At 40.3% G+C, this 17,256-nt stretch overlaps 1 protein-coding gene across 6 annotated transcripts in view; it reads left to right on the forward strand.

Moving 5' to 3' along the window:
* TBC1D2B (TBC1 domain family member 2B) overlaps nt 1-17,256 on the forward strand; it is a 36,895-nt gene that overhangs the window by 13,938 nt on the left and 5,701 nt on the right. For 5 of the 6 annotated variants that reach the window (XM_051628304.1, XM_051628305.1, XM_051628306.1 and 2 more), the window contains 10 exons: nt 1,160-1,325; nt 5,260-5,417; nt 6,402-6,628; nt 8,156-8,548; nt 9,770-9,880; nt 10,924-11,117; nt 11,627-12,121; nt 13,680-13,797; nt 14,468-14,653; nt 16,016-16,137. In XM_051628304.1, coding sequence (XP_051484264.1) covers nt 1,160-1,325; nt 5,260-5,417; nt 6,402-6,628; nt 8,156-8,548; nt 9,770-9,880; nt 10,924-11,117; nt 11,627-12,121; nt 13,680-13,797; nt 14,468-14,653; nt 16,016-16,137 — 2,170 coding nt within the window. The remainder of the gene's footprint in view (nt 1-1,159; nt 1,326-5,259; nt 5,418-6,401; nt 6,629-8,155; nt 8,549-9,769; nt 9,881-10,923; nt 11,118-11,626; nt 12,122-13,679; nt 13,798-14,467; nt 14,654-16,015; nt 16,138-17,256) is intronic. The other variant, XM_051628303.1, reaches the window with a different exon arrangement.

The raw sequence follows: 17,256 nt of genomic DNA on the forward strand, positions 1-17,256 counted from the left end.
AACATTTTTTTCATCCACTTCATTATTTTGTGGTAATACAGAGAATAGTCTGAAAACTAGATTAGAATTTGTTTTTAAGTTGCCTATTCAGTGGGTTTGTGGAAGGCCACAGACCATGTAGAGATGCTTCTCTGTAGTGCTTTTGCTATTCATAGAGTATTCCATACTTAGCATTTGCTATTCCCTCTGCCTGCTGGAGGAGAGGTGAGGGAGGAAGCAAGCTGTCCAGGATAATGGAAACACTGAGGTAACATATGTACTAGAGATTGTACAGTACGTGTTGAACAGTGTGGTATGTTGGAGACCTGGCCAGCTCTGTTGGATCAGCCTAGACCCTCTGGACTTTATTAGCTCTTGGCTCGGCTAGTGGCAGTTCTTGGCTGGTTCCTGGGGAGCCATTCAGAGCCTGCATGAGTTTGCTGGCATGTGTGCAGTGCTGGACCTGAGCTGCATGTCTGCATGGCTCTGTGTCTGACCTGTTGATTTGCTGAAGTGGACAAGAGAGTTTGGCTGGGTGAATTCAGGTAGCTGCATTCAGCTTAATCAGAGCTAATAAATCCTTGCTGATCCAAAGGTCTCTGATGTGTCTGTAGTGCCCATGCTGTGTACTTGGCTTGAGAATGCCCAGGCTGGGTTTGCACAAAGCTGACTCAAGTCCATGAAGCTCATTTACTTGCAGCAGCAATGTCACTTTAGGAATGAATAAGTTTTAGGGTGAAGCACACCCTGAAAGCTGTGTCAATGTATTCTTGTGACACTGTTCCTGACTTAGGAGTTCTGATAGACCTGAGCTTGTTTTACAAGCAGGTTTTGTGGATTAGGATAATTAATCCACCTTAGTTTTTGTGGCTTTATAGCTTCTTAAGCTAGGTGAGTCCTTATTGACTAAATGAGATTGTAAATCACTCATGAAATAATGCTTCATGAGCATCACACAAGTCCTGTTATCAGAATTGTGTACAGGGAGAGCTCACCAAGGAAAACACTTTGCTTTTTTGCAAAGTTTATTTGAACAGAGTTTTATAAAGTTATGTTGCAATTTAAAATAAAACCCTGACTATATTACTAGCAAGCTTGGTAGCATATGAGTTTATATAGCCACTATTCTTTTACTTACTGGAAGTTTTGCCTCTTTTTCTTTTTTTTTTTTTTTAAATAGATTTGAGTATCCTAAGTCAGAACACTTCAGCAGAGAGAGCTAGACATATTCTAGCTGTGGAGACTTCTCCTACAGACCTGGTGGGGGAACAGGCAGCTTCCCAACCTGCACCAGTCCAACCAAGTGCCATCAATTTCTCACTGAAACAATGGAGTACGGAAATCAAGTAAGTTGGGAATGCGGGAGAAATAAGAGTTGTTATGAGATTGATAGCTGCTGGCACAGACTGTTTTGTGCTGAAAGACGCAGAAGAGATATGCACTGTATCTCTTAGATTGTTTCTTTAATATCCTTCTTTCTTAAAGGGTGTAGCTGAACATCCCTGAGTAGCATTACTTGTACCTGAAAGGGAGAATCGAGTCCTGTGGAGCACTTGTAGTGATGGCTTTGCTCTCTGAGCCCAAGTAGGGAGCCAGGAGTTGTATTCTCAGCTAGTACTGCTTTTTATCCTTCATTGTGAAATGAAGCTGCTAATTGCTAGCATTGTAGTGGTCATAATGTTTAGTGTTTATGAAATATTTTTAGTGATGAAAATGACAAGAATATAATTCTTCAGGTTCTTCTTAAAAAATGAATGCACATGGCACAGATTTGAAAATCAATGTACTTTGAATTCCTGGGCAGAAATGTGACAGACCCCTTCTGAACAACAGCAAAACCATATCTTATCCCTTCACTCTTAATGAATTTACTCTTTAGTATTAATTGCTTTAAGGGAAGCAGCCCTGCTGGTTTTCAGCTCTCCTGTTACACTTTCTAAAAGGTTTTACACTTGGCCTAGCTAGATGGATCTTCCGCTTCTCCTCAAATGATGTTACAGAGCAGTTTGGTGCTGTAACTTTGGTTAACTAGACCACATCCCTCTTGTGCTGCAAGTAAAATGTTTGATTTCATCAGCAGTGCCGAGTTAAGCAGGTTTCTTTTAAAGCTTTCCTGTTAAGCACAGAGATCTGCGAGTTTACGGTGGTGTTGGTTTTGGAGTTTTTTTTTTGGGTTGTGTGGGTTTGTTTGTTTGCTATTTAAGATTACTCTTTAGACCTTCATTGAAGTTTTAGAAAAGGTGGGTTATGGCTGGATTAGGAAATATGTAAATACAGCTGCTACATGTCCTGTTTAGACTGGTGGTCTTTTGTGGTTTCTTGGGTTTACGTAGCCACTTTGCTTTGGTAGAACTTCTATTTGGTCACAGCAGCAGGAAAATAACATGAAACAAGTTATGTGAGGTGAATTTCTGTGTATTTGAAATGTGTGGGTTTGGCTTTTTAAAACCCTCTTCTTGATTTTTGTGGTTTTTATTGGATTGCAGATGATATGTTTTGGGGAAGTCTAGCTAGAAGGGCAGTGTAAGGATAGAGCTTCTCAGTTGGTGTGTGATAATGTGTCCTTGTTCCTGAGCAGAAGCCCTTTTGGTTGGAGGGAGATGTTTCTGGTGGCAGGGCCCAGCAGATAGTTCAGCACAGTATTCAAGAGGTGGCCTTTCTCTGTATAACTGCCATCCTAGTGGCTTGGAGTCCTTGCAGATCCCTGGGAGTAAATATGTAAGAAAATTTCACACTGAAGCTCTTTCAGGCTGAATGCCACCCTCCCCTGTTCCACTCCTGGAGATACTCGGCTGCAGTAGTGCATTTGTCTGAAAATGTTCCTGGAAAAATAACATTTATTGCACCTACTAACAGTTTATATATATATATATATATTTAATTCTGTGGGCTTTTTTAATGTGGAGTGCTCTGGTGCTTCCCATGTGTTCCAAAAGTTAAAGCAGGTGTTCCCCCCTGCAAGCTGATACCAGTGGGAAATGGTGTCTTTGTCAGGATTGCTTCTTATGCTCAAACATACTCTTCTGAGCTTTTGGGGAGCCATTTTGCAGAGGATTTATTGAGCCAGCAGCTAAAATGTGGAGAGTGTGTGACGTGGGCAGGTGTGCACTATCTGTGGCCATGGGTCTATCATTGGGCTAAGAGCCTGACAACTTTCTCAGGAGCTAATTAACTGCATGGCAACGTGCTAGAACCTCTGACAAATGTAATCACATTAGCACAGGCCTTGCAGCCTTAAGAGCTATGGACTGGCCTGACTGATCTTGTGGCCTTCTATAATGGGGTCATGGCATCAGTGGACAAAGGAAGAGCAGCTGACGTCATCTACCTGGACCTGTGCAAAACCTTGGACACTGTCCTGCACGACATCCTGGTATCCAAACTGGACCAGTATGGATTCGATGGATGGGCCACTCGTTGGGTACAGAGCTGGCTGCCTGGATCAGCAGCTTGATGTCCAGATGGAGACCTGTGACCTCAGGGGTTGGTACTTGGAATGCTGCTGTTTAACATCTTTGTCAACAACATGGACAGTGGCACTGAGTGCACCCTCAGCAAGTTTGTTAATGACACCGAAGTGTGTGGTGAGGTTGACAGGCTGGAGGGAAGGGATGCCATGCAGAGGGACCTTGACAGGTTTGCGAGGTGGACCAGTGCCAACTTCATGAAGTTCAGCAAAGCCAAGTGCAAGGTCCTGCACCTGGGTCAGGACAGTCCCAAGCACAGATACAGCCTGGGGGGAGAATGGATCGAAAACAATCCTAAGGAGAAGGACTTGGGGGTGATGGTGGACCAGAAGCTCACCATAAGCCAGCAATGTGTGCTGGAGCCCAGAAACCAACCATGTCCTGGCCTGCATCAAAAGAAGCATGGCCAGCAGGACCAGGGAGTGGATTCTCCCCCTTGACTTGGCTCTCGTGAGACCCCACCTGGAGCACTTTATCCAGTTCTGGAGCCCCTACCATAAGAAGGATGTGGAGTTCATGGAGAAAGTCCAGAGAAGGGCCACAAAGATGATCTGAGGGCTGGAGCACCTCTCCTATGAAGACAGGCTGATCAAGTTGGGGTTCTTCAGCCTGAAAAAGAGAAGGCTCTGGGGACACCTTAGAGCACCTTCCAGTGCTTGAAAGGGGCCTACAGGAAAGCTGGGGAGGGGCTTTTTCATCAGAGAAGATAGTGATAGGACAAATTGATTTTCAAAATAATTTTATTAATGACCTTTAGGGTTATTTTTAAATTGTACTCTATTATTAATCAGTTCACTAGAATGTAGGAGTTTTGCAGTGCATAACAATTAGCTTAGAGTTCACTTTGATCAGAAGTTAAATCTCCTGTGAAGTTGAAATACTGGGCTGGTTCATCAAGTGATCTTGAAGGTGTACCATGGGTTGCTTTCTGCAGAAGCTTGGAAGAGTAGTAAGAGAGAACGTGGCTGAGTGGAAGAGTTTTTGTGGGCCTCCATCTTACACAGACTGTGTAGAAAAATGCTGAGATACTAAATACATTTCCAACTTTATACCTAAAATATTAAATTGATTCCTATGGATTGATGCAGAATTTCCTTCTCTAGTTAAGCAAAGACTTTGCAGTACTGAGCTACATTAATACTTGTGGACTTAACCATTTCTGATCACATGATGGTAGTGGATGAAGCTGGGTAGGATAATCTCATCCTGCTCATGAAATGTATTGTTCTTCTTTAGAATTATCTGGCTGGAATTTAGAGGTTGCCTCTGAAATGTTCTTACAGATAATTGGCCACGTTCCACCTTGGGAAAGGGAAACTTCTAAGGAGTCTGTCATCAGCAGTTCAGCTACAGCAGGTCTCTTGGATGATCCCAAGTGTGACATTAATCCAGAGTATGACACTATAACGTGGCTTTTGACTGCATGCTGTCCAGTTGAGTGCTTTTTCAGTTACCCTAAAATTCTAAGCTACAATAATTGATCAATAAAGACATGCTGCTTCTAAATCTTAATTTTGTTCTTGGTTTTTCCCTACTACCGAAACAGACTCAAAGGCCATAATGATCTCCTAGATACTAATATCCTGTTGAACTGAAATAATTCTTCAGTTCTTGAAACACAGCACTGTGGATAGCAGGTGCTATTTGGTAGGATATGCTTTATTTATTTGCACATTTTGTTTGGTATTGGTTTTGGCTGTGTTTTACCTTAGTTTGTACTGCTTCAGCTGCAGTGGTTGTCTGCAAAACCCCTTTCTGAAAAGAATGCAAAATGAAGAAATCTTTGTCACTTTTGCTGCTGTCTTTGTCACAGGAATTCAATGTCCTCTTTAAGGAAAGGAAATAACGAAAACCGCAAGAGCGTGTTTTATACCACTGAAGAGTGGGAGTTGCTGGATCCAACACCAAAAGACTTGGAGGACTCGATGGCCCTGGAAGAGAAGAGGAAACACCTGGCAGAAGGAAGTAAAGGTAGAAGGAGGAAGGAAGGGGAGCATGTGCCTTGGCTTCATTTCTATAGCGTGCTGTGTTAGGTCTGTCTGCAGGAAATGTGTGGAAGTTTATCTTTTCTTTACAAACCACATCCAGAGCTCTGTAAATGCTTTTTAAAAGGTTACTTTCTTATGATATGTTTGGAGTCCCCTGTCATTCAGATAGACTGGAATAAGTCTGAACCCTTATAATTGCTGCTTCAGGTTCCCTTGAGCAAATGACCATCTCTAGTACCATCACTTGAGTTGTGAAGTTACAGAACGAAGGGAAATGCTCAGGCTTTTGATTACTCAGTTGAGTGTCTCCCATTGGAGCAGAATTGCCTTTAGACTCTAATGGATGTATATGCCTTTTATATTGGCTTGCTCCTCAAATGGGGAGAAAAGCAGAGATGGATAGGCAGTGGTAGCTCATCTCTGCATTGTAACTGGTTCTCACATCTGACCAGTGTCTGGAATAACCTTCTGAAGACATTTTTAAAGCTCCCTAAGTGCACTTCAGCAGACATCTGAGTGATTTTATCTGTTAGAAAACATCCTTCTCTCTAAGAAGATTATTTAAAGAGGGGTCCAACTTTACACTGAGTGCTTCTTAAAAGAACAGTATGCTGTAATATCAGTGACGTTTTTCTCTCATCACTTCTGAGCTGTTAATTATTTGAAGTAAAGTTTACTTTGGAAGTTAGAGGTACCTTTTATTTTCTGTAAAGTTCATGTTTAATTTTGCAAGTATTAATTTACGAGCCAAATCTTTTATTTGGGAGGGAAGAAACATTTGAGCTCTGTGTTTTTCCCACCAGAGGAAGCAACCTGGAAAATGAGACCTGTTTAACACTTTTGTATTGGGCTGTGTAAAAGCTTCTTGGAGTCTTAATTTTAATGACTATAATTTAAAAGAAAATGTGAATGCTTTGAAATGCCTTTTTACAAAGTGAACTGAACTAGAAGAGATTGTTTCATGCAGGACTGACTAGTTCAGCTTTTCCATTCGATTTTGGCCGCATTCCACACAAAACAAGGCGCCCATTAAAGGACATGATTGGATCAAGCAAAAACCGGAACAGCAGTGACTCTTCTCCAACAGAGTGGTGTTCTGGTAATGGCAACAAACTAGTCTCTGAACTGCAGCTGAAGTACCAAAGTCAGCAAGAAGAGCTGGAAAAGCTAAAGAAAGATCTTTTGAGCCAGAAGGTAAGCAGGCCTTCAGGCAAAGTGCACAGAAGCAAATGGATCTGGCAGGTGGTTGTGATTTTACCCTTTCTGGCCATCTAACTGCATGATGAGCTTGTTGGTTGTTAAAGAATTAACATGTTAAATGAACCTTCTGTGCAAAAAGTCTTGAAACAAGAAGGATCAAATTTTACATCTCTCTGTCATCACCTGTGTATGTGGCACTGCCCTCTCATTTGTATGCTCTTGCAACTCAGTTTTATTTAATACCTTGGTTCTAGCTAAAAGAATTTCTCAAGATCTGTGGCTCATTCTAGGTGTCTTTATGATCTTCCAAGTTTTTGTAAACATCCAGATACATTTGTCAACATTCCAGTTCTTGGAATTCTGTAAACCCAATTCCTATTTCTCTCCTCATCTTCTTAATTGGTCTCTGAGAAGTATTTGAAAAATTAAAAGAGAAGCACAATCCGAGTTTCATTGGTAAGTGTTGCAGATGCTTCTGTGGTTGAACTTAACCTTCCCACAGTTCCACAGGGTTAAACCATTAACCAGACATGGGGAATAGCAAAGGTAATAATCCAGATTAGTGAGGTTTGTAAGTGAGCAGTCTGCTGATCTTTGTTTCTTACTGTTTTTGTTGATCAGGAGTATCTTGTTACCTTCTTGTGTGAGGGTTTTGTCTTTTTTTGAGTTTTGGATTTGTTGGTTTTGTGTTTTTTGTTTTTGTTTTTTTTGTAGTTGTGGTTTTTTTTGTTTTACATCTTAGCTTTTGGAGAGCTTCTGGTACATCTAAGGCAAACTCTTCCTTTTACAGTATTTATTCTTTTAACTTTGACTTATTTGCATGTAACAGCCTTCACTTCTTCAGTATCATAGGAAGATTTTCCATCAGGGAATCAAATGGGATTTTACTTTCAGTATGACTGCCCTAAAAGTCAGGTCCTCTTAGTGTGTGCACCCGTGATTGCCCAACTCATGTGTCTTCCATGCAAGTGAATAACTGTTGTAATTGCCCAGGTTCTGTGCAATCCCATGAGCAAAGAATACTTGTCCTTTTTTCATGTGAAAATGGTTGAATTGTTTATGGAATGTGTTTTCAAAAGGAAGTTCTAGTTCAGAGCATTCGATGGTGTCTGTTTTGCAGAGACCACAGAAACTCCTTGTCTCCCCTGTGGTGAGTCGGTTAATTACTTGGCTAGTTCTGTGGCAACATATTCTAAACGGCCCTCCAAAGACTTCCTTTCCAGCAAAAAGACATGTGTTTTTGTTCTCCTTTTATTTTCTCTGCATCTGCTAGAGAAGAGAGCAAGTAGTTATCTTTCCCTTTTCTGTTGGGTTCACCTCTTAATTTTTTTGGCTTAAGCCAAGTAATTGCATCATTTGTTTCCTTTTTTCCTTAAAACACCACCATGAGGCCTGTTACGAGCTGATGACTCAGATGCAAAACCCTTCCCAAAGCTTTCTTTTGCTTGATGTTAGATTTCCAAGTTATAAAACTTAGAAGCTCTAAACCTCCTGACAATCTTTCTGTTTTAAAACCCTCAGGAGCTTGTGCGGCTTCTGCAGCAAACGGTCCGATCTTCCCAGTATGATAAATACTTTGCAAGCCGTCTTTGTGAGGGGGTTCCCAAAGACAAATTGGAGCTGCTGCACCAAAAAGATGACCAGATTTTGGGTCTCAACAACCAGCTTGAAAAGCTAAGTCTGGAAAAAGACAATCTCCAGCAGGAAGTGAAGAATCTGAAGTGTAAAGTTGGAGAACTGAACGAGCGGCTGGGAATGCTGATGGAAACTATTCAAGCTAAAGATGAAGTGATCATGAAACTCTCTCGTCAACTCAGCGAATGTGAGGACAATACATCCTCTCAGAGTGGAGCAATAAATCCTTCTGGGACCACCTGTACTACTAAGGAACTACAGGAACTGGACAGACTAAAAGTAAGAGCCATGTGTCTCTGTCTTGATGGATAGGGGAATCTCTGCTCCCTAGAATAACTTTCTAGTTTGATACACTGTTTGAGGAGGTCACTACAAGAGTTCTCCAAGGTACTCATTAGGCTTTCTCTGCTTGGATTCCATACTTAGAACTGTTATGTGGCAATCTAAACAGGAAATGATACTTGGAGCTGGTCTGTACATCTGTAATACAGTGTCCTATGCTTTCAGTAACTCAGTCATTGGTGTGGAGGGGGAGTGATGTGAGAAGTAAAGGAACAGGAAAAAGCAGGGGTAGGAGTAAGGGTAAGAGTAAAAAAGAGCATGGAGGAAAACAACCAGGAAGCTTGCTCTTTTTATTTAGTTTTTTTAAGTATCAAAAGTGAGGGGGAAAAGGAGCATGTGAAATAGCAAAGGGGAGATGCAAGGGAAAAAAAGGAGCATCAGTTCAAGAACTTGTTTTACTAATGCTGCTCCAGGTGTTATCAAGGCCTTTTTTTTTTTCCCTTCTAACTTACCTCAGTGAACGTGTGACAAGTTCTTAATGGAGTTACTGAAGTTACCCAGTTTGCTCTAAACATACTTTCTTGCTTTTGCATAAAAGTTGTATTCCAAATGGATTAATATTTCAAGAGATTTGGCTTACAGGTCATTTAAAATATGAATCAACGTTCATATTTTTTTTCCCTATATGTGAACCTGGGAAGTTCTAGAAAATAAAAATGAAACTAGAAATTAATAGTCTTGGCAGAAGCCAGACCAAAGCTTGTAGGTGCTTTGGAGAGTGGGAGTATTGTAATTGTTGGGAGGGTAGCAGCATTCCCTCATCCCACAGCCTCAGGTTTCAGAGGTGAGATTGGTAACCTGGAGCTGGGTGGGTTAGGCAGGGAAGCTTACTGCTAAGGCTTCATGTTTTTGTATGGAGGCAGACCTCAAACTTGTACTTCAAATGGGGACTGGTAAGGGTAACCAAAGCCCAAGGGGCATTTGCCCCTACTTACTGTATTTCATGATGTGTGCTTCTGGGTGATGCTCAGCACCAGGACCTCTGGGGTGCTCAGCAGGCATGTTGCTGTTCTCCTCCCTCATATTTTTTATGGTAAGTCTTAATAGTTAATATCTGCTTGTTCTGTATTTGAAGTCATACTTTCTCTGCTAGGCATTTGCTGTTTGCAAAATATTTTTATTAAAAATCCTGTTTGTTGTTTTTTTTTTTATCAACAGGACAATCTTCAGGGTTACAAGACCCAGAATAAATTTTTAAATAAGGAGATTTTGGAACTTTCTGCCCTACGAAGAAATGCAGAAGCAAGAGAGAGAGAATGGCAGGCAAAGGTCAGACTAACACAGCATGTTCTTGTTTTGGCAATGTCTAAAGCAGTTCTCAAAAATGCAGTTGTTGTAAATCTATTCAGGGATTGGAAATGGAATTACTTAAATATATTAAAAGTGATACTTTAAAAAAAAAAAAGAAAAAAATCACCTCCAAACCCAGTCTGTACAGACTAAGCTTTCAGAATGAATTCTTGAGGGAAGTAACTGACTTTTAAAGCCATGTTAAGCAGTGAAGCTATCTCATAACTTAGGAACACAGGCATATATATTTCTGAAAAAATTACTGCAGCCTTTTACTGAAGCATGGAAAAGACAGGACGTGCAAGGATTTGGTATGGCACTGAGCAGAGCTTTCTCCTTCTGAGCACCAAGGGTGATTATGGTTTGGTAAATATAACTTGGGAAGCATCTTTCTGTATAGATGAATCTGAGTGTAGAGAAGTTGTGGGTAAAGAATGAAGATTTCCATTGCCCAGTATTAGAAAGATGTGATGACATATGTTTAATTTAAACAGTGTACATAGTGGCCAGGTCTGAATGCTGTGTTTTTGGCATGGAGGTGTGTGTTTGCAGTTCCTAGATGCTATTACCTAACAAGTATTTTTAAAATTCCTGTTAAGTTCTTTCTGCATAGGCTAAAGCTGTTACTTCAAAAGCACAAATTGGTTGTTCACACAGTGTAATGATAAAGCTTGCTCAGATTTTCCACATGTAAAAAATACATGTGGAAAGTCTGTCTATGATTTCTGCCTTAAAAGACTTGCTGTGAAAAGGCACAAGTCTCTGAGTTTTCTTCCCAAATACTTTATACATAGAATTTTACAGTGTGGTAATAAAATGCATATATAGTTTTCATTTTCCACACATAAGGATTGGTTTATGTTTTCTGGTGCTACAAAAATGGGAAAGTAAAGCTGGCTGTTCTTACTTAGAAGTTTCTAAGCAAAATAAACTAATAGAAAACTGTTTAACCAGATTTTAAAAGAAGTGCATCACATAGTAAGTTTCTGAAGACTTACAATACTTTATATTGTTTTCTGCAGTATACTAGCTTGGAAGCCAAACTTTGTCAGATAGAAAGTAAATACTTGATCTTACTTCAAGAAATGAAAACTCCTGTTTGTTCTGAGGAGCAGAGCCCTGCTCGTGAGGTCATCACTCAGTTACTGGAAGATGCCTTGAAAGCAGAAACGAGTGAACAACCAGAACAAGCATTTTTCAAACCACACCTGGTCAGGTAATTTGCTGAAATTTAAAAAAAAAAAAAAAAGTATCTTGGTTGGGGGGCTCAGTTCTAGCACAACTGCTTGGAAAACAGACAGTGGGGATATATTTGCAGGATTTGGAGGTTTTATTGTAATTCCTTTAGTGAATAGCAGTGTTATTAAATCCTTTTGGCTGTAGAAATACATTTATTTTATTTGAAATACAACATTGAACTCAGACTAAAATGTTGCCATATAGCTGCTGAAGGTGAAGAGATGGATTTATTTGAACTTGACTGTGTTCTTAAATAAACTGCTTAATCTATGTAGTAGCAACTGGAATATGGGCACCAAATCTTTTCTATATGGGATTATAAAAATAATTTTTAATAAAGGATATAAATAATACTTCTTAAAACTTGAAAACTATGGGCAGTGGCTTGAGGGATGTTTGACATAACTGTAGATGGGAACTTGAGAGTTTCAGTGCTACTGAACACATTCATTTAAAGCCTTTGTTCTTTTTTCCCCTCCATTTCAGTGAATATGACATATATGGTTTTCAGACAGTCCCGGAGGACGATGATGAGGAGAAACTAGTAGCAAAATCACGAGCTTTGGACCTGAAATCCCTTTCTCTCAGTGAAAATCGAGAGATCTCAGCAGGGGTAAAATGGGAAAACTACCTTGCAAGCACCATGAACAGAGAGATGATGCGCTGTGTGGAACTGAAGAACCTTATTCGATCAGGGATTCCACATGAACATCGTTCCAAGATGTGGAAATGGTGTATCAGTCTCCATGTTAAAAAATTCAAGGACAGCACTGTTCCTGGGTACTTCCAAACCTTGCTTCAAAATGCTCTGGAAAAACAAAACCCTGCATCTAAACAAATTGAGTTGGATCTCTTGAGGACTTTGCCAAACAACAAACATTATTCCTCCCCAACATCTGAAGGGATCCAGAAGCTGCGGAACGTGCTGCTGGCATTTTCCTGGAGAAATCCTGATATAGGGTATTGCCAAGGGCTCAACAGGTAAGATTTTGTAAGTTATGACTATACAGTGACACAAGTAGTGAGCCTTTCAAATGACATCATTAGCAACCTGAGTTTGGGCAGGTTTGCCTTTGGGGTTGTGTGTTCATAATTTATGGTGTTTGAATAACCTGAAAACCATCACATTTTTAAAAACTGATAAAAATCAGAAGACTGGGATCACGAAACTTGTAAAATCGTCTTGGTAAAAGAGCTGGAACTGGGCTCAAGTACAAAATGGGCTACTTAAGTATAGTTTTACATGGTCTTCAAGTCAGTTATAGAGGATCTTGCTTTTGTGTGCAGGAATTTCTTAGGTTTTTGCTTGTGGGTTGTTATTTTAACAAGCAGAAAGAAATGCCTTTGGTATGGTTAAGGCCACACATGTCAGCATTTCCCAGTGATCAATTACAGGACAATTTTCATGTCACAAGCCCAAGAAAAATGTGAAGTCATTGCAGTTGGTGTTTGCTGAAGTAGCTCTGGTACTTTGAGATCTGTAGTAAAGGAAGGTGTTTGTCTAACACCCTCCTTGTCCCAATGATGTAATAGCTTAGGTATCAATTTGTGCAGTAATTTATGGACTAGACTAGGAAAAGACTTATGACCTGGAGCAGCTTTATAATTTGAAACTGCACCGAAAAAGTTGTCAAATAGAGGCAGTGAGTGTGAATATAGTAGAGGTAGTGAGGTGGTGGTGGAAGCAGTAGTGAATAATGTAGTAATACTACTTGTTTTCTGAGTGTTCCTCACTAGTGGTTATGTTCTGTAGGTAAATAATGTTTAATATTAATATTGTCACTGGCATGTCACAAGACATGTCTGAAGAACGTGACTGTTGCAGTCCTGGAGCAACATGTCTCTAATGCCTAGGAGGTGTTAGAAATGCTTTTGCTACATTTGAACTTCCTGTGCAGCATTATTTTTTCCTGGGACATTTTTCTTTTTTATTCTACTGCAAATAATTCTGCATTTGGGGATACTTGCCGAAGTTAAAAGCAAAGTAAATGTTTATTGCTTGTTTTGGTTCTCCTACGCTTTTAGAGTATGATCACTGTATTAAACTGTAACATCAGAAGCAGTTCATGTTATAGCTCCTCCTTACAGAAATAAAACAGGCTTACTTGGAGAAATGTATTGGAGGTTACCTTTCATACTCAAGCAACAATCAGTAACATCAAGTTACAATCCAATTATTTTTTTTTGCTTTCAATAATAGTCATTTGAAACAGGAAAACCAAGAATGTTGCTGCTGTTTGGTGTGGGTTTTTTTCCCTGTTTAAAGAAATTCTTAGAACAAATTTAGCCTTTTAAAAATTTTCAGGCTTTTTCTTTTCCTTAAAAGACAACGGTAGATAAAGATGGAAGCATTACTTCTGTTTATCTTAACAGATATAAAGTAAACATGCTTGAAAGGCCCTGTCTTAATTAGCAGTTTTGCTGCTTAGTGCACTCCTGTTAATGTACTTATCTCTGCTGAACAGAAACAAAGGCTTTGATTGTAATACATTTTCTGATACTGTAATAATCTTTTTCTCCAAATAAACCCTGTTTTCAGATTGGTGGCAATTGCACTTCTGTACTTGGAACAGGAAGATGCTTTTTGGTGTCTAGTAACAATAGTGGAAGTTTTCATGCCTCGTGATTACTATACCAAGACACTGCTAGGATCCCAGGTATGTGCTCTGCCCAAATCAAGTCTGGTCTTGTAAACTGCAATCAGTTAAAAATCTTTCCTCTAAAACTGTCCAGTAGACCTTTTGGGGGATGTGTTGAGTTGACAGAGTTGAGTTGCAGGCACCAGGGCCCATATTTGGTTGAGGACTGACTATAATACTGATAAAACTGTTCAGCAATCTGCTTGCAACTCCAGAATGTAACCCCTCCTCTAGCCTCATAACATTGAGCTGGTTTATTTTTTTTTTCCCCTCAAAATGTGGGGGGGTGTGAGGGATGGTTATGAGCTCGCTGGGAGAGTGGGAGTGAGAATGCAGTTTGCAGGACTGCAAGCAGTGTGTGCTGTAGCTCTCCTCTGCTTCCAAGCCAGGCTCTGCTACGTGCTGCCTCCTCCCTCCAAGTCTTTCCCCAGCTTGTTCTCTGCACCAGTGCAGCATTCATGACCTGTAGTAGGAGCACAACTTAAGGTTGTGTCAGCAAGGGTGGTGTGCATTTGGGTGGCCCTGCAAGTTTTGGATGGATCCAGCTTAGAAATGTTAACTAAACAGTCTAGATTTCCCAGTTAGCTCTTGGAAAACTTGCACTTGAAGATTGGCAACAGCCTCACTGTGAATTACACAGGTGTTGGACAACGTAGGAGCAATAATGTCATCTTTTTCTTCTCTGTAGGTTGATCAGCGAGTATTCAAAGATTTAATGAGTGAGAAGCTTCCACGACTACATGCTCATTTTGAACAGTACAAAGTTGACTATACTCTTATCACTTTCAACTGGTTTCTTGTGGTGTTTGTGGACAGTGTGGTTAGCGACATCCTTTTTAAAATCTGGGACTCCTTCCTATATGAGGGACCAAAGGTGAAGTGACTGAACTAAGTTTCTTCAGGTGTTATCTGGTAACAAAATACTGTTGTGTTACTCAGGGCAGAGTGGAGGAAGCTTGTTCCATAAGAATCCTGTCAGTTAAAATCACCGGTAGGAAAAAAAGGGAGGAAATACATAAATAACCAGTCACAACATTTTCCATTTTATCTGTGTTCTGTGAGTTAAAAGCTTAAGTTACATGGGAGAATTCTAAATGCCAATTATTTTCCTTTCACCAGCCACCATTATATTTTTTTTTACCTCTGAAAATTAAAGCTGTAGGCTGTGCTGTTTGCTCCTACGTGCAGCTGTCAGCCAGTTCTAAGTAATTATATCAAAGTGAGAGCTGCTCTTAGAAAGAAGAAAGCTGAAGTGAAGGAAGCAGAAGTTAAAAGCATTGGCAAGATGGAAAAACTAGCTGTAACCAAGTGCTGCTGTTTAGCTGGTGTCTGCAGCAAGTATTTGTTGTGTTTCTGCAGACATTTAAAGTACAACCAACTGACTGGGCTGCTGTCTCATAAATGAAGGATAGGGGTGAAGGAATTTTCATGTGTTTCATGCTTGTGAAATTGCCATGCAATAAAATTAGTGCAAGAAGAAAAATCATTGGGTTCAAACACAATAATAACAGTAAAACAAATGTTGTGGGCAATTAGGCAATTTGAGAGAACAGGAGTTACAAATAAGCAGACAAAACCTGTGCGTTAGCAAGATTTCTTGCTGGCTGCATCTGAGCAGTCTAACATGCAGTGGCATTTTGGGTGTGTGTCCATTCCAATCAGTGTGAAGCACCGTGGCATTCCGTGAGGCAGCTGCAGGCTGACTCATGCAGAACCTACTGAAGCCCTTTCAGACTGAAGGGAAATAAAGCTTCTTCCAACTCATGCCTCAGTTGATTGACAAGTTGGTGTCAGCAATTCCTTCAACCTCAGTCCCCCAGCCTGGTGGGGTAACTCAGGGCACTCTGAGGAACTGCTTGTTTAATAAGCAAAACATGAGCTCCGAACTCACTTTTTCTGTGCATTCAACAGGCCCAGCAGTCTTTGTTCTATGGCTGTATTAGGAGCTCAAAACTTTAAAGGATTCGAATGCTACAAACCCAGTGTTGCATTCTGGATAATACTGCAGAACAGCTTGTCCTGGTTCCACGCCACACCAGAAGCTTTTGACAGCTTTTGGAAACGGGAGTTGGGGCAGGTGGTGGCAGGGACGGGAGATGGAAGGAGGTGTGAGTCAATAGTGCAGATGGAGCCGGTGAGGAGAGGAACACTTCTCCTTTGAGTTTATAACAGGTAGTCACGAGAATTGTGCATTCTGTTCTTATGAAGTACCAAACATGGCATGTGTTTTTACCAGGTAATATTCCGATTTGCCCTGGCACTCTTTAAGTACAAGGAAGAGGAAATCTTAAAGCTGCAGGACTCAATGGCCATTTTCAAGTACCTTCGCTATTTCACCCGCACTGTGCTTGATGCTAGGTGGGTAACTCCAGCTTGTGGGCAACTGAAAGGTGTGTGGTGGAGCACGGAGGAAGTCTTCTGTTGGGTTTTTTGTTGTTTTTATCTAGATCTTAATTTAGATATGAAGCAGCTACAGATGAAACTATTAAGGTTTCTCATGAGTAGTTTATCTAGCAGAAAGAAATGCTGAACTGGTGAATGCATCATAGTACATTTTTAGGTGTGAGTGCTATTTGCTTTGCCAAGTTGGTTGTGTGTAGCAGTCGTATCATGATAGCAACACCTAAGGATTTCAACCATAGGTGAAGTTTTACCCTGAATTTTGCATGTAACTTAGGTTGTGAAATGTTTCACAGTAAATAAAAACAAATCCTGGCTCAAGCATTAAAAATGTGAGCTAGGACCCACTAGGTTTAGATCTCAGGTGCAGCATTCATGCCAAGGCTAATGCCATGTAACTCCAGCTGATTTTAAGATTTGAAGCAGAGAATAAATACAAATTAGATACTCCTCTGTTTTTCAGTCCTTGCACAGGAATTACAGTTTGTAAATGGGAGTCTAATGTTTTAGGTTCCTAGTTTCAAGACTGTAGAGCAGCAGATTAATCTTAAAAAGCCATACTGGGATTGGTTTAGTGTCTGAAAATGTTTTGTACAGATACTGAAACTCACAGATTTTGAATTTAGTACAGAATCATACACTGGAATCTGAAGTGTTTTTTTACTGTAATAAATTCCGTATGAATTTAGGCTTATGCTTTGGCTCCAAATGCAAGAGCTGTTTGTTGCTTTTACTTCCTGTGTTTCAGGAAGAGAAGTTAAAACTGAATAATCTTACTCTGGGCTTGAAAAGGATTGCTGGGACTGATGCAGGGAGAATGTTCTGCACCTGATTTAAACAGTAAAATTCTTGATAACAGATGTTGCTTCCTCTGCTGGAAACTGTCCAAAAGCTCTTGAGATGGAGTGGTGCTTTGTGTTTTAGCCTTTCCCCTTTGGATTTGAAAAATGCTGGACAGTTGGACTCAGCTGTTTGTGACTAAAATAAATGCTGACTCTGATTCCCAATCTGGAAGTGACAGAGAAGTGTGTACTTGATTGTAGGAAAAGGCTGCACATACTCTTAACAGAAAATAAT

Source organism: Apus apus, chromosome 10 (genome assembly GCF_020740795.1).
Source record: "Apus apus isolate bApuApu2 chromosome 10, bApuApu2.pri.cur, whole genome shotgun sequence".
NCBI lineage: Eukaryota > Metazoa > Chordata > Aves > Apodiformes > Apodidae > Apus > Apus apus.